Source organism: Oenanthe melanoleuca, chromosome 24, assembly GCF_029582105.1.
Source record: "Oenanthe melanoleuca isolate GR-GAL-2019-014 chromosome 24, OMel1.0, whole genome shotgun sequence".
Classification (NCBI taxonomy): domain Eukaryota; kingdom Metazoa; phylum Chordata; class Aves; order Passeriformes; family Muscicapidae; genus Oenanthe; species Oenanthe melanoleuca.
This window is the reverse complement of record NC_079357.1, coordinates 884,600-905,412: the sequence shown is the minus strand read 5'-3', so window position 1 is coordinate 905,412 and position 20,813 is coordinate 884,600. Positions and strand designations below refer to the sequence as shown.

The following is a 20,813-nucleotide window of genomic DNA, read 5'->3' as shown; positions in this document are numbered from 1 at the left end:
GATAGGGATCAGCTTCCATCTGTGCTCCAGGGACTGTTTATGTATTTTGTGTTGAGAATTGCTGGATGGAGCACATCCCGAGCAGCAGTGAGTTACTGAGGAGTAACTGGCGGCTGTGCTGGGCTGGCTGACTCTGCCTCACCACACCTGGGGCTCATGCACTCCTTGTCTCTTTCAGACTCCTTTTAGGACAGGGACCGTGGTTATTTACAGCTGAGTTACCAGAACTTAGGGAAATAACTGACCTCATCCCACTGCAAGTATTAACCAGCCACAGGAGTACTACCAGTCTTCTGCAAGGAAGCTGAAGTGTGTTTGTTTGACCTCCTTCAGACACCTGAAGGTGTAAAGATAGTGCAGTGTGTGAGACAGCTTGCACCAGAACATGGTGGTTATCAGGAGTTACGAGGTGACAAATTGTTGTTTAGATCTGGTGATTAAGAACCTTCCTTTCACTTCTGATTTCCTACTTGAGCATCTAAATTGCTTAATGAGAGAGAGTAATATGGAAAACTAGCAAGGTAGGAAGCCTGGTTTCCAGTAAAGCTTTAACCACAAGGAGTTTATCAGAACTTGTCGGGGGGCAGTCCTGCTGTGTATTAATAAAGCAAAAAGGGTGTCTTTGCCTCACAGCTCAGAAGACACAATATATTTTTAAATTTTTTCAGGCCTTGGTTCGTAAACGATGGCAAAAGGTGAGGTGTACAGAACTAACTGCTCACTTGCTACCGGGAGCAGAAGCTACAAGGGCGTTGTTGCACCAAAAACAAGCCTGGTCCTGTAGCTTTTTGTTTAGATAAAAGATACAGAGAACCCTGGGCTGTAACCTGCAGTTATTTCCAAGTGCTTGTGAGTTAATGAGCCGGTTCCACGGGGCTGCCGGGTCAGGCAGCGCAGCTGGGAAGGTGCTGGGGCAGGGAATGGTGTGACCCCAGTGCCAGGAGAGGGTCATACCATTCCCTGCCCCAGGGTTTGGGGTAAATAAGCCCTGATCTCTGCAGATTTTCTGTCCAGGATCAATACAAATGATAGAATTCACCGTGAGCTGGCAGTGAGCGCTGGCAGCCCAGAAAGCCAAGGGTGCCCTGGCCACATCCAAGGGAGTGTGGGCAGCAGGGCTGGGAGGGGATTCTGCCCCTCTGCTCTCGTGAGACCCTGCCTGGAGTCCTGCACAGAGCTCTGGGATCTCCAGCATAAGCAGGACCTGGAGCTGTTGGAGCAGGTCCTGAGGAGGCCATGCAGTGGATAAGAATACCTCCCCTATGGGGACAGGCTGAGAGTTGGGGCTGTTCAGCCTGGAGAAGGGAAGGTTGTGTGGAGACCTCACAGCACCTTGCAGGACCTGGAAGAGTGGTGAGATCCTGCTCAGGTTGCCAGAGAAGCAGTGGCTGCCCCATCCCTGGAAGTGTCCAGGGAGACCTGGGATAGGGGCAGTGGCCCTGCCCATGGCAGGGGGTGGAACTGGACAGTATTTAAGGGTCCCTTCCAGCCCAAACCATTCTGGGGTTGGGTATTCACTGGCAGCGCAGCTCTGGCTGCAGCACACCGCCTGTTGGCTGGGGAAGTTGTTTTGATTAGCTGCATCATCCTCCAGTGTGCAGGGATGAGTGTTTTCCTCTCAAACACCCTGTGAGGAGACTATCAGCTCGTGTGGAAGAGGAAGGGTCTGAGCTTTATATAATCTGTTGGCTCAAAGACTTTTCAGAAACAAATCTTGCGACTGAGCTAGAGGCTAATGACAGCAATATGTCTGCTGGCAGCCAGCAGTGATTCAGAATAGCTTTGGATCTATCCATATGCTCTTTTCCTTGTGTTACTTCTCAGCAGAGCCTAGTGCAGTTGAGGAGGGGTTTGAGGAGGGTGTGTGGCATGGGAGAGATTCCAGCTCACCTCCTGTCGGGGTGAATCCACTGCCTGTCTCCCAGACTTCCAGCAGAACGGGCTGTGTGAGGGAGTCATCTGCTTGTGTGCTGTTACCTCTTACATCACAACGTGTCATGGCCTTGGAAATAAACCCCTTCCTAGTGATGAATGGGCTGTGTTTAGAATTGCTGGGGTGCTTCATCTCTGTAAATTAATGTCCTTAAGCAGCCACTGCAAAAACTCTGATCTGTGACTGGATGCTCTTTTGGATTGCAGCTTTAGGAGCCCAGGAAAGGCTGTGTGCAATGCAGAATTCCTGCTGGTTCCAACCAAGACTTGCAATCTTCTCTTCTTTCTCCTTAGGTAAATAGCTACAGTGCTTCAGCAAACCTTGTCAGCTCTTTGAGACAGGGAGCTTCTCATAATGTTTGTGGAAGGGCGAGTCCCACCATGCCATGAATGTCTTGGGATGCTGTGAGAGTGGGGTAGAGCTCATGCCACCTGCTCAGGGCTGAGGAGGTGGCCCTGCTGCACAAAGCCTCCTTCTTTTAGGGCTGGTTTAGATCTTGCTTTCTGCTTTTTATGGCTCTTACCTGGTGGTTTTGTACTGCAGCTGATAAGTTACTGCTGCTGCTCATCCTCCTTCCTGCACACCTCTGCAGGGACGAGCAGCCGAGGCAGGGATGAGTAATGCCTTTGGAAGAAGTGTTACCCTAACCTTTTATTCTGGATGCGTACATCCAACACTCCAATCTCTACATTTTCCATTGCATTGGATGACTGTACATTCCAATCAAATGATTCATTGGATTAACATAACTTTTCTGTGAACCAAAATACCTCCTCAGACCCTCAGAGCTGAAGGGATCTTTAGCAGATGCACTGTTGGATGCTCCGTGTGTGCCTTCCCCAGCCCAGTGCTGTGTACACACAGGCTGGAGTGTGAGGCTGTCCTTTCTCTCCCCCTACAAGTGCACTTGGTTCCCTCACATTCCATTTCAGTGACGTTGGAAAGCTTTTTTTCGTTCTTTTTCCCCAGAGGGACTGAGCAGAGCTGTTTACCCTCAGCTCTCCAGCTTCCCCTCTGAGGGCAGGGCTGCTGAACACGAGAGGAAGGACAGGAGAGCATGGCCAGAGGCTTGGGGTGGGAGCAGGGTGATCCTCACCTGCTCAGGTGCTGTGCTGCTGCTCGTTCTGCTCCAGCAGTTATTGTGCAGCTCTCTTTGGGCTTTCAGACTGCTTTGGCATTGTGGGACTGTGCTTGGGGCTCTGTAGCTGCCTTGTGTGTGATGGAGTGCCATCCCTGCAGTGGTTTCTGCTTCATCCCTCCATAGCTGCTCCTTGGAGAGCTGCAGGCTGCAAAGCTGCTGCCCAGAAACGAGGTGTGTTCTGGGAGAGCAGCACAGCTCAGCCCCACAGCTGCAAATCACAGCCTGGGTGCCCGTGGTGCCTCTGTGCACACGAGTGGATCCCAGAAGGTTTGCAGGGAGATAATTCCGCTCCGTTCCTCAAGACTTGCCGATGCAGGGTTGATTTTTTTTTTTTCTTGGTTGTTGTGAAACTGCCTTCGGTGTGCACCTTATCTCAGAGCTGCTTGCCTGTCCTGCTGGTGAGCAGCCGTGTCCTGCTCCTCCTGGAGCGCTGCCGCTTTCCAGGGCGGTTTGTCTGTGGCTGCTGAGCCGCGGTCCTGGACGAGCTGTTCCTGAGCAGTAAGCTGGGAATGATTTCAGCTGGGCACTGCTGGAATGCTCTGTGCCCATGGGGAGCGTGGACTGTGAACCATTGGGGTGTTACGTGTGCAGTGGCCTCATGTCCTGCTCTCCTGGCGACATTCAGGACCTTGATGTCCCCTGGCTCAGGTCACCTCTGTGGGCATTGAACTGTTTGGAACACCACCCCTGTGGGCTGGCCCTGCAACTGTATTCACCTGTGTTAGGCTGTAAAACTGTTATTTGAACACTTATCTCCTCTTAATGTGACTTTTTTTTTCAATTTTAAGCATTTCCAAGTTGTTAATCCTGCAGGAATGATGGCCCTGTCTTTTGCAGCTCCCCGGGATGCATGGGCTGTGTGATCTGGGGGTGCAGCTAATGACTTTATAGCAGCTTTTATAGTTTGACCTCGGAGCCTGCCAGTTGTGTCTGGGAATGAGCAGAGGAATGTGGTGCATAGAAGCTGTGGCTTGTAGGAAATACGTTTTTGTGGAGCCTTGCTGATGGCAGTGGCTTGCTCCCCAGCCTTGTGGGCTCTTTACAAGGTGCACATACTGGTCCTGTTAGTTAGGTCCAGTTATCTCAGATATCACATTTATTGTCTGAGACTCTACCACATTCTGCAATCAGGAAAAATTATTGTTTTTCCTGAGGCAGCTGTTGCATTTGTGGAATTTTTGGTACGTGCTAGAATAGAAACTCATTTTCATTTTGTACCTGAATCATAGAAAGTCAGGCTAACACGACAGAGCTCGTTGCTGCAGAGACAAAAGTTCTCCTGCGCCACACAAAGCTCTGGCTGTGCTGGCCCCACTCAACTCTTCCCTCTCTCACCACCCCAGCTTAGCACAGCTGTGACTGCACAGGGCAGATGCCTTGCTGAGGGTGATTTTCCTGGAAAAGTGACAGCAGACACTGTGGTTTGGGGAGCAGCACCCCCTCACCCAGCTGGGCTGGAGCAGGAGCAAGACTCTGCATGTTCCATGCAGGCTGTGGAGAGCAGTCCTGGCCTGAGAGTTCCTCTTGCACACTGAAAAAAGTAAAAAGCAATCCCTGAGTGTGCAGGATCTCCTCTCTCCTGGTGGCTGACATCTTCCTGCATGCTGGTGCTAGGATTGAACTGAAATAAGCTGATCTGGTCACTGGCACCGGCAGCAGCCATCAGTTAGTGTGGTCAGTCCTGCAGTTGGTAAATAAGCCTTTGTTTTTATCTGCATTTAAAGAGAGACAAAATGCTAATCAGCCTGGTGAGACTGCACCTTTAGTTTCTTGCTGCTATCGTTCAAATTAATAGAAATCTCATTTATCTCCTTCTGGTGATATATGTCCCTGGAGAGCAAGGTCATGGCAAATGATACAAATGAATGAATAGGGGAGATGGGAAATATGATCTGAAATTCCTGCAGGCTCGCTCATCTCGCACCCTCCGTGTGTCAAGGGAGCCTGGATTTACGTCACTGTGCCTTACATAAGGATCTATAATGTGATAGCTCCCGAGGTTGTGTGGGTCTTGGGAGGCTCCTGTGTAATTGGTTCAGTATGTGCTCAGCAGAGCTGCACAGCTCTCGTGGTCGGCTCTGCAGCCGCCTGCAAGCCCTGCTGCTCAGGAGCCTTTATCCAGCACTGATGTCTTTTTTTTCCCCCTATATCATCACCATTTTCTTTTGTTGCAGGTATCTTAAATGGTTAAAAATGCTTGAAGGGGAAAGAAAGCAGTTAAGGTATAAATCAGCTCCCTAAAGCTGTGCACTCAGTATTTCACTGAATCCCAGAATCGCTGAGGTTGAAAAAAACCTCCAAGACCATCGAGTCCAGGCTGTGACCAATCCCCACCTGTCCCCAGCCCAGTGAGTGCCACCTCCAGGGATGGACATTCCAAACTTTCCTGGGCAGTTCCAATCCCTGACCACCCTTTCCATGGGGAAATTCCTGCTGCTGTCCACCCTGAGCCTCTCCTGCCCAGCCTGAGGCTGTTCCCTCTCCTGCTGTCCCTATTCCTGGGAGAAATCCCAAATCCCCCCAGCTGCCCCCTTTCTGTGCAGAGCCAGAAATTCCCCCTCAGCCTCCTTTTCTCCAGGCTGAGCCCCTTTCCCAGCTCCCTCAGCCTCTCCTGGGGCTCCAGACCCTTCCCAGCTCCGTTCCCTTCCCTGGACATGAAAGCAAGGAAATATTTGGGTAAATGTTGATATTGAGTGTGAATAAGCAAGGCAGTGGTTTTGGATTGCTGCACTTTTCCGTGCTTTCTTGTACAGCTGCAATAAATCCCTTGCCCAGGTCAGTCACTTGTTAAATCAACTTCTCACCTCTCCTACTCCAGGCGCTCCAGATGCGCTCTGGACGTGCCCTGACCAGTGTGCATGTCCCCAGAAAAGCAGAATTGCAGATGAAGCCTCGATGCAGAAGGCCTGTGCTTAGTCCCTTGCAGGTCTTGGGGCACTCTCTGTGTTTTGGCTGCAGGGCTGCGGGCGCTGCTGGGCCTGACATTTATGTAGTGGTCTTGTGATAGTCCAGGTTTAGAAGGCAGGCAGCTTGTTTTACTGGGCACGTCACAGGAGAGCCGTACAGTGTGAGCTGCTGGCTGCAGTCCCCTCTGATGTACAGTGAGGGCTGTAAAGCACTCGAGCTCTGGGGCTGTGTGAAAACCTGGGTGTGTGCAAACCTGCCCTGCACTGGCTTTGTGTTCCCAGGCATGGAACATGTTCACTCCCTCCACATGGGACTCTCATCATCCTTATGATAAGAAAGATTCACTTCAGGTTGCATCTGGACTTTGAATTTTGTTGTGGTTTTGTGTGATGTGCAGAAAAACAAAAAAATCTGATTTCTGAGTGACACTGAGATGCTGGAGCATGTCCAGAGAAAGGCAGTGGAGCTGGGGAAGAGGCTGGAACCCCAGGAGTGGCCAAGGCTCAACCTGGAGAAGAGGAAGCTCAACTCCCTGACAAGAGGGGACAGCCCCAGGTCAGGCTCTGCTCCCAGGGTGCAGGGACAGGAGCAGGGAACAGCCCCAAGTTGTGCCAAGGGAGATTCGGGTATTAATGAAAATTTCTTCACCAAAAGCATTGTCCAGCCCTGGACCAGCTGCCCAGGGCAGTGGTGGAGTCCCCATCTCTGGGGGTGTTTTAAAGCCATGTGGATGTTGCACTTGTGGACATGGGCTGGTGGTGGCCTTGGCAGTGTCATTGGGCTTTTCCAGCCCAGACAATTGTGTGACTCTGAGGCAGCAGGACAGACTGAGACCTTTATTTGCTGAGGCAGGGGTGATGGTGGTCTGTTCATGCACAGCACCTTTCTGGGCTGCCATATGCAGTTAAGAGTTCTTAAAACAAAGTCCTGTAAGGGAAATGAAGCCCTGCCTTCTGTCTGATCTCTGGTAAGTGCAGATGTGCATCTTGGAACAATTTACTCCTGGTTGTGTTTAGGGCTACCAGAGTGACTGTTCATTCCCACATATGGAGCATGATTTCAGAAGGTAATTTAAACAAATGCAGCGCCACTTCCAATTTTTCAGGCTTCTAGTTTAGGAGCCAAAATTGTTCTCCTGGCTCCAGCTTGCCCACCCTGGCTGTATCAGTTCCCACATGGCCTGCCAAGTTTGCAGAGATCTATCTGTGGTCCCTTTTCCCTTCTGAGGAGGCAAAGAATCCCTTGGCTGAGAGTGGTTTGGGCTTTGTTGGGACACTGAGCAGGGGAGAAAAGCCCTGCCTGGGACTGACCCGTGCTGTTCCTGAGTCCCAGAGCTTTTGTGAGCCCCAGCTGTGCCTTTGCCTGTGTGAGGGGCTTAACAGGAGCCTGATGTGCTCGGAAGCTCCGCGCTCCTGGCTCTGTGGATGCTGCCAGGCAGCATTAGTTCCTGCTGCTGCACTTTGTGAAGGGCAGTCTGGGATCAGAAAGTGCCCTGGGCTGTGTGGACAAGGCAAACACACCTATGTTTTGTGGCTCTTGGCACTGGGGAGTTACCTTAATACGTAATTCTTTCGCTGTTCCATGGCTCTCGCTGGACTATTAGGTCTAGGCTAAGTGAAATGATTTAGTAGCACATCAGCTTGTGCTTGTGAAAGTAAATATTTTTGTTCTACTGAAAGCAAATGGAAACGTGTGGTCAGTGTCCTGGTGCAGTAAGTCCTGACCTGCTGCTTGGAAGAGGTAGGAAATACTGTGACGAGGGAAAAGCGATGGATTTGGAGCTTGGTGCGTGTGTGTGCTGCTCAGAGGCACTGGTGCACCCCCAGACATGCACAGCAGTTCCCCAGGCATTTGCAGTGGCCAGGACCCATCTCCTCTGTGTGCAGTTCCTCAGTGGTCCCATGAGCTGTGAGCACTCACTGCCTGACCTGGGCTTTGTACGTGTGCAACGGCTCAAATACCCAAAATTCAGGCATGCCAAGCTGTGTGTGCTGCAGACTTGGTTTAAGACCCCCAAACGTATCTGTAGGCTGGCTGTATTTGTTTGGTTTTTGTTTTCTTGCAGTTTCTGCACATATAAAAGAGGCTTTGTCCTCTGTGGGCCCTGAATTTCCCATGCACAAGGAGAGGCATTGAGAGAATTCCAGGCTGCGGCTTTGCTTCCACGTGCCCCTGCTGCATTTACCTGTATTTAGTGCATGTCTCTGACTCAGTGTTTACTCTTCAGTATTTAAACATTCCCTAGAAATTAAATCTTTTAAGAACATTATTCTTCACACCAAGTAGAAGCCCAGTTGTGCAATGCCTACGCTCATGTATTGGCTGCTGTCTTACACCCTCGGAACAGGATTTATGGTGGCAAAGCAAAGCAGCAGCCACAATTAGAATTTGGGTACTACAGCGCTGAAGTGCTTTCAAAATAGCAGTGTCTGTGCTCCAAAAATACTCCATTGTCCCCTGCTTTGAGAGCTGGTGACAGCCATGGTTCCCTGTCCCACGTGAGGGCTGTGGTGGCACCGAGGGCAGGATCTCCCTCCCGAGTCTCGGGCACCTGAGCCCTCGGTGCTCCTGTTGGCGCCAGGAGCAGTTTGATTTGCGTCGATGGAGCAGCAGGGATCACAGTGACACCCAGTGCTGTCGGATCTTTGGCCCTTTGCCACGTGCTGTCACCAGCCTGGGGCTAATGGCCGTGTGTGACATTTGGGAGCCTCTCTGGGGTGATTAGTGGGATGATGCTCTGGTTGCCCAGACTTGAATTCACTCCTCGCAGTGCAGCTTGCAAAGAAAGTGACTCAGGAGCCCGAGGTCCATCCTGTGCCGTGGAGGAACACCCAGCCTCAGTCCCTGGGCTGTGTTTGAGCCAGGCTTTGGGGTGGCTTTGGCAGCCCTGGCACGGCGCAGTGCCTGGGTGCCCTTTCGCTCACACCGTGCTGTGCCACGCGGCCCTGAGAGCCCGGGGCTGGATCACACTTGGGCTTTGAAGTTGGTTTTCAGCTCCTGAGTGCGTAATCTGTGGGTTTAAAGCATTTCTGCTGATAAGGGAAATCAGATACTCTTGTTGGAAGTGGCTTGTAGGCTTCTCTAGTGTTGTAATTCAGTTCCATGCCCAAGTGAAAGGTGATTCTTTAACAACTTGCTCCGTGCAGTTACTGCTGTGGAAGATTCTTCTGTCAAGCTTGCTTTGTTATGAAACAAATTCAAATTTCAAGCAAATCTTAGTGGTTTTGGGGGAGCAAAAGCTTTCTGAAGTTCCAAGAGGCAGCTCCTGTGTTCTGACATCACTGGGAGCTCTTAGTGGGGATGACTGCAAAGGTGTTTTGTCCTCAGCAAGCTGGAATGAGATTCCCTGATTCTCCCTTGCTAAAACTGGGGGAATTTCTGCCTTCACTCAGGTAATACCGCTGTGGAACTTGAGTTTATTTTAAGCCAGACTTTATGATCAGACCCAAGCTGCCAACCTTTCATCTTCCTTTGTGCTGTTATAAACTTTGCTGAGGGCTGGGGGCAGCCAGTGCTTCTCCCACCTAACTGGGGGTAAATCCGTGGTACAAAAGCTGGCACAATTTGGTTTGCTTCTCCTGCAAAGCCTGGCCAAGATCAGGGTGAGGAAGGGACTCTCCATGGCTTGGATGTGGTTTGTCTTGGTTGTTCAGGGTTAATGTGTTGAAGCCTGCATTCCTCACAGTTTCACTTTTGGCTTCTCTTTCTAAAAATTTCCACTCCATTTCATAACAGTTCTGGAGTGAGGGGTGGTGATACTCGGGAACCTTTGAGTCTGTAACTGTTCTGTGTAATCGGGGGCTGGAGGCAGCCACAGTTGTTTTCAGGCCCAGGGGAACCGGTCTTCCTGACAATAACATTAACCCTCCCTAAATCAGCTAATTGAAGGATTTTTAATTAACTTAAGGGGTGGGGATGGTAAATAGAAGCAGTGGTTTTGAGAAGAAAATTGCTTTCTGCTGTAGTCTTGTGACTGATGAAAATTCTGATGTTTGAAGCTAAAAAATAGTGTCTCACTAGTTTGATCATTTCTATTGCTTTTGGAGCCAAACACAGACTCCAGTGACTGGGTTTTGTGGCACGTAACAAACATCATTATTGATGGAGGAGTGTCTGAGAGGCAAACTACAGCCTTCCAAAGCTTTATATGCACACAAAGGCTGGATTCAAAATTTTGAGTGCAACAACTGCACTGACTTTGTACTGAAAATACTTTGGGTGTATCCTGATAGTTCTGCCTCCCGAGCTGGAGTATCTCTGCCAGGCTGCACTGCAGCAGGAGAAACTTTGCTGAGACTCAGTGCCTTCATCAGTGTCTCTACAAGACATCTTGTGACAGGGCCACTGCTTGTTTGTTCCCATAGAAACTGCCATCTGATCGTGGCAAACTGCACAAAGGCTCCTGCTGCAAGCGCAGCGTCTAAAAATTCCTCAGTGTATCATCCAGATCTGGTGGTGCCTCATTCCTCCCTTCCCTGGCAAAACCCCGGCCCCTTCCCGCTCAAGGTGCTCCAGGTCCCGTAGTGTTAATGCAATTGGCACCTTGAAAATGGTCCTAGAAATAAAGGTGATGGTGTCACCTCCTAATTGTGATCTCAGAGTGCTGGCAGAGGAGCAGCGTTTGCAGTCTCTGCCAGCAGCAGGATGATGCACATGGAAATCATAAATACTGAAAAAAAGGCATTTGATGCATTTGAAATCTTCGATATTGGGAAAAAATTCCTCTTCTGGAAGTGTGTGGCTGTTGCTTTTGATTTGTTTGAATCTCTAGTTAGTTTGACTTTGGTATAGAAAAGACCCAACGCTTACAGGATTAGGAAGATACCTGTCCAAGTCTTTTTCAGAGCCCATAATCCCATATTCCCAAATGTGCCTGCTGGCATTTGAAGAGCAGCAGTGACTCCTCCCGTCTTACCTGTCACTTCAGATTTTGTGTGGTTATCCCAGTGTGATATTTAACGCTCCTGCAGCCTCCTGGTGTAACCAGGAGCCGTTGCAGTGGTGGGTGTAGCTGCCCACAGAGGGTACATGCACACTGCAGCTCCTGTGCATGCCTGCATTGCTGCAGAGCTGCACTGCTGCCTGCAGTGGGGGCAGGATCCGGAGCAGGAGCGGGGCACGGGCTGCTGGGGCTGAGTGAAAGGGATTGTTATACGGGATGACAGATTCCTCTGGAGCTTGTTGCTGTTTGCAGAAGGGAAGCCAAGACATTGGTGCTTAATATCTTCCAGAAGTCCTTGGCTTTAACCCTTACAGAGCATCAGGAAATCAACTGGAAGCCGGTGCAAAGCTCCCTGTGGCTCTGGCGGCTTCTCCCAGCAGCAGGATGAGAGGATTTGATAGCCCCAAGCTGTGCTAGGGGAGGGGCAGGTTGGACATCAGCAGGAATTTCTTCGCAGGAGGGGTTGTTCAACTTTGGAAGGGGCTGCCCAGGGAGGTTTGGAGTCCCCATCTGTGGAGGTGTCCAAGGAGTGACTGGATGTGGCACTCAGTGATCTGGGCTAGGTGGGGATCAGGCACAGGTTGGACTCGATGGTCCAGGAGGTCTTTTCCAGCCCAGATGACTCCCTGGTTGTGCTGCAGGTCGTGGTGCAGTGCCAGGTGTTTTTCCAGGATGCAGTTTATGGCAGGAGGATTTCTGTGGTGCTCAGCAGGCCGAGGAGCCCAGCCAAGGGTGCTCCTGATGCGTGTGTTGGTTTTATCATTAAAAAATAGCCATTTTCTGTCACTAAAAAATAGCTGCTCTTAACTTGTGCTGCACCAGTGCTGGGTGCTCCTGTTAGACAGGAGTGAGGTAAGGTATTCCCTCTCTTCTCTTTTGGTCTTTGCAGGATAAGCATTGCTTAAAAAAACCCAAACCCTAACGTACAATGTGTTCTCAACACATCACCTCATGCACAGCAGCTTCTAAATTTCCTTATTTCCAAGCTTTGTTATTTTATAATCCAATAATTCAAACCTGCATACTCTGCACCTGAAATGCACTGTTTTTCCCTGTCACTTGCATTTTCAGGTCACAACTGAATTAGAGCAAAATGACAGTCCAGGGAACTTTGTATAACACTTTCAAAACCTGCTTGCTGTAGTATCCTGGCAGCTTTTTAAAGACTCGTCTTGGTGTTTGAGCCAGGCCTTTCCCATGGAAGCTGGCAGGTGGACTCCATGTCTCGTGGCCCCTCTGCTCCCAAGGACGGTCTCTGCTGGGGCTCTGTTCCACAGCAGCATTCCTGATGCATCTCCTGCTGTCACAGATTTCTTCCTGCGTGCAAATACATTTCCAAAACTCTGCTGCTAAGCAACTCTCTCCAAGGCTGGAGAGTAAGGCATGAGGAGCAGCTGAGGGAGCTTGGGGGGCTCAGCCTGGAGGAAAGGAGGCTCAGGGGGGACCCTGGTTCTCCACAAATTGCTGACAGGTCCTGGAAGAGGCTGCCCAGGGAGGAATCCCTGGAGGTGTCCAAGGAAGGACTGGAGGTGGCACTCAGTGCTCTGGGCTGCTGACAAGGTGGGGATTAGGCACAGCTGGGACTCGATGATCTCAGAGGGCTTTTCCAACCTCAGGGATTCTTTAAATGATTCAGGCAATCTCAGGAGGGGTTTGGAGGCAGAATCCTGCATGGAAGTCAGTTGCAGTGTTCAACCAACATCTCCTGAAATAATAGTGACAGATGGGTATTCAAGGTGCTGGTAAATTGAACTGTGCTTGTTCTCATGGGATGTTTAGGCTGCAGTGCCTGAATTGAGGGGAGAGCAATGAAGCAAGTGGTTTGAACGGGTGACCTGGACTGGAAGAGGACCAAGGTGGGCAAGTGTCCTCCAGAATTTGATTCACCTCTTGGCTTTGTTTGTCTGCAGGTGGCTGGGGGCCGAGCTGTAGCTCAAGCAGGGCTCCAGTCAGGCCTGAGCAGGACTGCAGTGTTCCCATCTGCTGTCACAGGGGCTGGAGCTGAGCCTCCTTGGCCAAACAGTTGGGTTTACGTGACCAGGCTCTGCTTCTTCACATCACATTTGTTACTTAACCAGTCCCCATCAATTTAAATGCACCTCCATGGGCTTCTGCACTAGTTTAAGTGCATTTAAAAACCGGTTTTAATTATCAAGTGCAGTCTTTGTGTAGTAAGTGCCAAGAGTGCTTTTAATTTGCATGGAAGCTGTGGAGGTAGTGCTGCAGACTGTCAGCAGATCGTGGGGCTGCACCAAGCCGTGTTCAGGGCTCAGCCTTCATTCCTTCCCCTCAGCATTGTCCTGCTACATCCCACTAGAATTCCTGCTAGTGCTGCAAGCAGGAGCTTTTAAACCTGCCCTTTACCTCAGCCTCTTTTTCTTTGGCTTAAGCTGATTTTTAATACTCGTTCTTAGGTATTTTGCATTTCTGGTCCAGGTATGGAGCAGTTTGATGAACTGACCGCCCAGGCACGCAGCTCTTGGTGCCTGCTGTCTGTGGATGGACATGTCGACGTGTTTCAGGGTGGCAGTTCTCACTGCAGGCTGGCATTTGTCCATGTGGTTTACTCTCTTCTCTCACCAGGATAAATAATTTTCCATACCACCTCTAATTCACATTCTGACTCCTGTGAAGTTCTCAGCCTCGCATCTGGGAAGCATTACAGGAATTTTACAAGGCTTCTGAACTAAAAACAAATTACTGGCATCAATGTCAGCTGAAGCTGTTGGGGCTGGAGGGGTTTTCTGCTGTAACAGAGTGCGAAATGAAAAGACAGGTCAGTGGGAATGCAGGCACGGCACGGTGTGAAGCTGGAGGAATCCAGCAGACAGGAATGGTGTGGCTGTTTGGTGTGGTTAGGTGTGGCTACCTGCAGTCTGCTCTGCTGAGACTTGCTCTGCCTTCGGCTCAATCCTGTGCAGTCTCTTGCTGTAGCCCAGGAGAAAAAGGCAGCACTGGCAGCAGTCGGGAGATTCAGTGTCTGACCAGAACTTTAAAAAGCTCTGGAAATCCCGTCATTAAGAAGGATAAGGGCTAGAAGTAGATGTGATGTAGCTTAAGGGATTCCTGTGCTTAAGCTGTGGGTGGCTGATGTCCCTGGTTGCTGCTTGGTCCTCCAAGTCCTGGTCAGCACTAAGCCCAGGGAACTCGCTGAGCAGCTGTTTGTGGGGATGTGTGGTAATTCCTGCATCCTGGATAGGCTCTGCCCAGCCCTGTGTGGAGCACTGTGGCCAGTCCCTGTGCTCAGCCTCTTCCCAGCTCTGTGTTTGCAGCCCGAGGTGATGATTCCGGAGCTCGCCCTCGCACACCTCCCGTTTGCAGCAGGAGGTTCTTCGTGCACCAGGATGGTTTGTTTATCTAATTGGCATCTCCAGCTCCCTTTCCCGTGCCTTCTCTGCAATCCCAAAGCCCTTGATGCTGTTCAGCATGCTCTGATGTAGTGTCTGTCAGCCAGGGCAGGTAGCTCCGAGTCTCTGTTGTTTCCCGCTGTTGCCCCAGGTGATGAAATGAGAAGAAGCTCTCCAGGAGGGTTGGGACCTGACATCCAGGTGAGTGTGACAAGTGTCACACTCTTGCAATGTGACCAAGCTTTCTCGTGGCTTGCAGGACATTATTTCCCCCTCGCTGTGGCTGAAGGTGACAGAATTTACCTGTCATCCCTTGCAGCTTCCAGAATGGGAAAGAGTTTGCCTTTGGGATTAAGTCACCATTGAACTGGCACTGAGGCTGCTGCTGGGAAGGCCTCTTGGACCTTTTTGATGGCTTCTGTTGGAAAAGAGAAGCTGCAGCTGCTGGCATAGGAAAGGAGGAATGCAGCAGGGATCAAGGCTGGGATCATTGGGGGTGCTGTAGACGAGCTTCCTGTCCTGTGACATTCGTAACCTGCTGTACATGCCCTGAAATGATGAGAATTTCTTACCTGGCTGTAGCTGGTTCTCTGAGGCGTGGATGTGAATGTGGGGTTTGTGCTTTGGCCACTGAAATCCCAGCTGTGTTCCCTCTGGGACAAGCAAAGGTCACGGCAGAGCACGGCGCTCACACAAGCCGGGTATTAACATTGCAGCCGGCCAAGAGGATTTGGATGTATTGACTTTTCTGGTAACACCATCAGTATTTTCTTCACCTTGTGCAAGACACAAGTCCCTGCATTGATTGTGCAGAGGGATGTGGACAAGGTGAGAACTTCCTTCCTGAGCAAATGCAGCTTCTCTGTGCTCATCTTCGTCCACAGTTTCCTGCTTTCAGTTGCTGCCAATATTTGCATTTGTGCCACCTCCAAAAGCCACGGATGTTGCTGCAGACTGGCCTAGTTTTATTTGCTGTATCACTTTATTTGCTGTATCACTTTGACTTAGGTAGGTTCTGCTGGTTAGTTAATTCAGAGGAGGAGATGCCCCTGGTTACCCATGAGCTTGCCAAGAGAAGTCTGGGAATCGGCAGTGTCAGTTCTTCCTATTTGTCGAGCGCTTTCTTATGACTAAAAACTGTACAAATTGCCTATTTGCATGGAGAGGGCTCTCTTTTGGTGACCCCAGACACACCAGCAGGCTTGTGCTGACAGCTTGCCTGAGAAGCATGTGCCTCTGCCATGCAAGTGTCCATACGGAAGCTGTGGAGTGACATCCACCCAGCTGAGCTCCCGAAAAGGACACGACCTGCAGTAGCCTGGAGTTCACGCTGTGTTTTTATCACAGCCGTGTGTCCATATGCCACTTGAGTGCCTCTGTGTGTGGCTCATGTACATATCTGCAGTGTGTACTTCCTTATCCCTCCTTTTTTCCCCCTTTTTGGTTGTAATTCTGGTCTCTGCTGCTGGAGTGCTCCTGTGCAGCTCCAGGATCTGCTTACAGGGGTGATTTTTACCCCTCCAGCAGCTGTTTAATCCAAACAGGCCGTGTTCCTGAGCTTCCCAAGTGTTTGTGGCAGGCAGGAGCAGCTGGGGAGAGTTGTTCCCTGTCAGCCCCTCTGACAGCTCACGGTGTCAGCCCAGGAAGGCTGCACTGGACGGAGAGGAGGGGGCTCCTTTGCTAACTGCACATGTAGGAGGAATGGGGGTGGATGAGCCTTCTCCAGGTTTATTGCTTTATTCCAGAGACCCTCTCTGGTGGCAGCTCTGCCGTGTGGCCTGCTGAGCTGCAGGGACACCTCCATCCATGGCAGAGGACTGTTTACTGAGCGTTTTCCAGGAGGAATCTGGAGCAGGAGGACTCCCCGGGACAGTTCTAGGAAATGTCTTGCTCCCAAATAAACATGTTGATTTTCTCAATGCAGTCGGTTTGCCGGTGCCATCTGTTGGCTCTCGTTCCATGGAGGAGATCCGTGCTGATTTACAGGAATGCCACTGCCATAATTACACTTCTGCAGTGATCACTGAGCACACTGAGTGCATGGGCTCCTTTTGGAAGAAGTGGGGTTTTCTGATTTTTCGTTCAGGCCACTGCAGAAACAACTGAACTGAAAGGGAAAAAGGTGATTACTTTATGGAATGATCACTCATGCAAGAAATTGTATTTATCATTGAATTATAATTAGATCCAAGCAGATGCATGGCATGAAGGAGGAGATTTTAGCCCAGGCCAGGGTCTCTGGCTTTTTCCTTTGTTCACAGCACAGAAATGGAAGGAAGCTGTGTCCCATGGCTCCTTTCCACTGAAAACAGACCATGCTTCCCCCTCTTTCTCTCTCAGAGCCCTTCCAAGCAGCTGGAGCAGTGCAGGGCACAGTGGCTGTCCCCTCCCTGCCCATCCGCCTGGGCACCCAGCAGTTCATTTCCCTTCCTGTTGGCAGGGCCCTGTGGATTCAAGGAAGTCTGTCTGGATTATTATCCACACTCAGCTGAGAAACAAGACATTCATATAAATTTTAACTCCTGCAAGTCGATGTTCTCCTCTCTCCTAAGCCTCATTTCAGAGCCCCTCACCTTGGCATATCTAGCTCTGGTGGCTGCCAGATTTGAAAATCTGGTATCTCAGAGCAAAATAGGAATTTATGATGTTGTTTATGTTACAGTTTGGGAGTTCTAGGAGAATCCTGTGAGTTTGAGAGCCAGGATTGTCAAGGCTTCATGTGCTGAAGTAAGTGGTCAGTGCTCAGGGCAGGGCCAGCCTGGGCTCCTCCCCAGGAGCTCACATCTGAGCATTTTGGGGTGCACTGAAGCCATCTTCTGCCCTCTGCCCCTCCTGCCCTCCCCTGGGGTGCAGTGGGGTGTGCTGCTATCAGGGATAACTCTGTGCTCCCTTTTGGCCTTCCAGAGTTTCGGTGCCTCTCCTTCCATTTCCCAACTACCCCTTCTGCTTTCATGTGGTTGAAATTTCCACTCCTCCCTACAAGGCTTTTGCCTAGCGTGCACATGCACTCAGCACAGCTGTAGGGTCAGGGAATTACAGAGCAGTGTTTGGCTGGGGTGCACCAGGAAAAGAAAAATCTGGAAAAACAATGGATGAACCCACCTGGCTTTGGAGAGCAGGGCCTCCACAGTGACCTGCAGGTGTCAGTTTGAGCACCTTGCCTGCTCTCCACCAATTGTTTTTAGCAACTTGTCATTTCTCTTAAATAACAACTCTTTCCTCAAATTACTAGTGCAAGTTTTACTTGGATGCAAGAAGGAATAAATGAACTGTTTACAAGTGGCGGGAACATTTTGTTAATTGGTAGCAGCATGCATGCTCCAGGCTTGGCATTTATCCTCCTGCCTGTAAGCTTCATTAACTTCTGATAAAAGAATAGTTAATTTCTCAGACTCCTTTTTTAGAGCATTTCATTGTTTGAAAATTTAGATCATGGTTTTCTTCCTCTTCTACTTGTGCCTGAATTTGTGCTTCACTTAATGATGTTTAGTCTTCCTCTCCATTTTGTGTGGTGTTTGTAAGCATGAAGGAATGCACTGGATTTTGGGGTTTGGGGTTTATTTTAATTACCTGAAACTGATTCTTTTTGCATACATAATAAATGATAGATAGATAGATAGATAGATAGATAGATAGATAGATAGATAGATATTTGAGGCAGGGCAGTTAGCACTTTGGCAAGGATTTTGTCATAAAATATGAAGGTTAGTTTTCATGTGCTTTAGATTATTCCTTTAAAGATCCTAAATCTCCTTGTGTTTGGTTGTTTTTCTCCAATTTATAATCTCCAATAAATAAGTAAATAATGAAATAAAGGGCTGAATTCTTTGTGGCCATCCCTTGATCTTTGGGTGGAGTCAGTGTGGCTGCTGCTCAGCCAGTCCCTCTTCTGTTGAAATCCCAAATCATCTTTCGAGGGAAGGGAGAATATTAGCTAGGAAATGAAGGAATGGAGAAACCAACTTGCTCTGTTCTGGAAAGCCTTTAAACCAGTCCTGCCCTCGGGAAAAACAGTGATTCTCCAAAAGAGCCCAAAGAGCAAAGCTCTGGAACAAAGCAGCTGCAGCTCTGTGCAGAGCCCCAGGTGGAACATCAGCCCCCATCCCTGGAATTCCCTGCTTGTTCCTGCTGCCCAGAGCAGAGGGGATTTCCTACTTCCACCCTCACACAGTCCTGAGGAAACTCTGCATTTCCTGAAACTGGAGCACGAGGTGGTTTCCCCAGGATTTTTCAGGAGATTTTTGCCTTTCATGTTGCATCAGTTGCTGGAGGCATTTGTGTGGAATGAAAACATTTGGAAGAAACCCTGTCAGGTTTCTCCTCCACATAACTCCTGAGGGTGGGTTTGGGTTTGGGGTGCTTGGCTGAGCTCAGGATGAGATCCTCCTCGAGAAGAACATCTCCCGAGTGCTGTTTGTGTCGCTTTGCTCCTGGCCCAGGTATTGTGTGTCTTGTGGGTGTGGAGTTTCACTCACCACGTGTAAACCCCACGGCGTCACAAGGGGACAGGGGAGGTGGCAGCCTGGTCCTCCCTGCCCGGGGTTATCAGGGAAAACCAGAGGAATTCAGTTGTGTTGTGTCTGGCCCTGCTGACCAAGTTGGGCGCAATCAGATGCTCTACATACCTTGAACTTGGCCGAGAGTGTCAGCTTGAGCCATATAATTAAGCTGGGAAATGAGAGTTTCTTAGAGCAAATATAGAGCTGGGAATGAGTAAGGAGCTTAGGAATACTCCAGATCTGTGGATTTTCATTTACGTCTTTGGGCCTGAAAATGACTCATGTCTCTGGGTAGACATCTTGGCTTTGCTCTCAGAGGAAGCGCCTCTTCGCTTTTATGTATATTTATGCTCAAGCTTTACAAAAGCCCGTTCTTGCAGGAAAACCTTGGGGTGAAAAGCATGTGGAGAGTGCTTCCCAAGCCCCCCCAGCTCTCTCAACTCCCCCAGCCCTCTGTTGAGCGCTGTGCTGGGATCCCCGGGGCGCAGATCCCGCGCGGGGCTGCTCCCGGGCTCTGCACCCCGTTAATCCCAGCCCCGGTGCCTGGCAGCCCCTGCTGCCGTTTCACCTCGTGCCTGAGTCCAGCCCCGCTCTGCCAGCAGCTCCCAGCACCGAGTGCCAGACCTGGCTGCCGTTCAGCTCCCGCTCCTGCTGGAGGAAGCATGCTCAGTGACTTGGAAGGCTGGAAGCGTTCCTGCACTCTGAATTAAAGGTTTCAAATGAAAGAAACAGCTTATTGTACTTGGGTGCCTTTTCGGGATTCTGCTGGGTTCTGCTCACATGCAGGGCGGTTATTGCTCTGGCAGGGATTTGATCATAAAATATGGGGCTTAATTTTCATGTGCTTCAGATTGTTCCCTTAAAGAAAGATTCCCTTAAAGGATCCGAAGCTGCTTTTGTTTGGTTGTGTGTGTTCCTGTGAGAGCATCCCTCAGCCCTGCCCTTGGGGCTGGATCTAGGAGAGGGACGTGTGTTTGAGTCGTGTGTCCCTGTGGGTTTGTGCCCATGGTCCTGGCACGCTGCTGTGCACAGAGCTCTTGTCCTTGTCCCCACTGGGGTCTGGGACAAGCCGAGCATTTCTGTGCCAGATCTTCCTGGCTGTGCATCCTCAGTGGTTTTCGTGGCAGTGCTGCTTTGCATGCCCTTCCCCAGGCCTTTGCATGGGCAGGACTTGTGTAAATCAGACTCTCCAGCAAAGTAACCAGGAGATTTGTAAAAGCAGTTCTTTTCCCAGGGAGAGGCATCTCCAAGCAAGAAAACCTGCTGGGGGATGGTAATTCATCCCACAAATCCTGAGACTGGAGCTCCTCGCTCAAAGGGGTGTTTCGTGGTGGGGAGGAAGATACTTAAGGCTGAAATTTGATTTAGAAGCAGCAGGGCAGATGTTCCTCTGCCAGGCAGAGCAGCTTTTTCTCTCAGTTGTTTTCTCCATCAAGGTTTTGCTCTGCCTTTTCTCTCCTGTTCATCCCAGCATTCCAGAAAGGATTCCCTTCCTTAGTGTCTGTGTGTGGGTGAAACAGGGTGCTTGGTGGACTTGAGGACAGGTGGTTCTTAGCACAGGAGTCTGGTGGTTCTACAGTCCATGCCCAAAGGAGCTGGGAGCTGCCAGCACCAGGGAGGTGAAGGGAAAATCTCAGAGACTGGAGAGCAGCTGACTGGAAGCACTTAGACTTGTTTAAACTCCATTAGTGTAGCGTTACAGAGCACTTCTGGTTTAAAACAGATAAATAAATACCTCAATTGTTAGAAGCCTGACACTGCCCCCCATTCCCATCCTTGCTGGGGTTTATCAGCCCTGCTGTGTGGATGCAGCTGGGTCACTAACTTCTCTTCTGTTTCCCCTCTGCCAGGTTGCAATAAAGATCATTGATAAGACTCAGCTGGATGAAGAGAACCTGAAGAAGATATTCAGAGAAGTTCAGATCATGAAGATGCTTTGCCACCCACATATCATCAGGCTGTACCAGGTAGGGGCACTCTGCCGTGGAGTTTCCATCCCTTGACTCTACACTGTGCAGCAGCACTTCCTCCAGAGTTATCCCTC

The 20,813-nt window shown here is 50.1% G+C and overlaps 1 protein-coding gene across 2 annotated transcripts in view; it reads left to right on the top strand.

Annotated features, from left to right (window-relative positions):
• Positions 1-20,813, top strand: part of SIK3 (SIK family kinase 3) — a 69,851-nt gene that overhangs the window by 14,722 nt on the left and 34,316 nt on the right. For both annotated transcript variants that reach the window (XM_056509752.1, XM_056509751.1), the window contains exon 2: positions 20,620-20,736. In XM_056509752.1, coding sequence (XP_056365727.1) covers positions 20,620-20,736 — 117 coding nt within the window. The remainder of the gene's footprint in view (positions 1-20,619; positions 20,737-20,813) is intronic.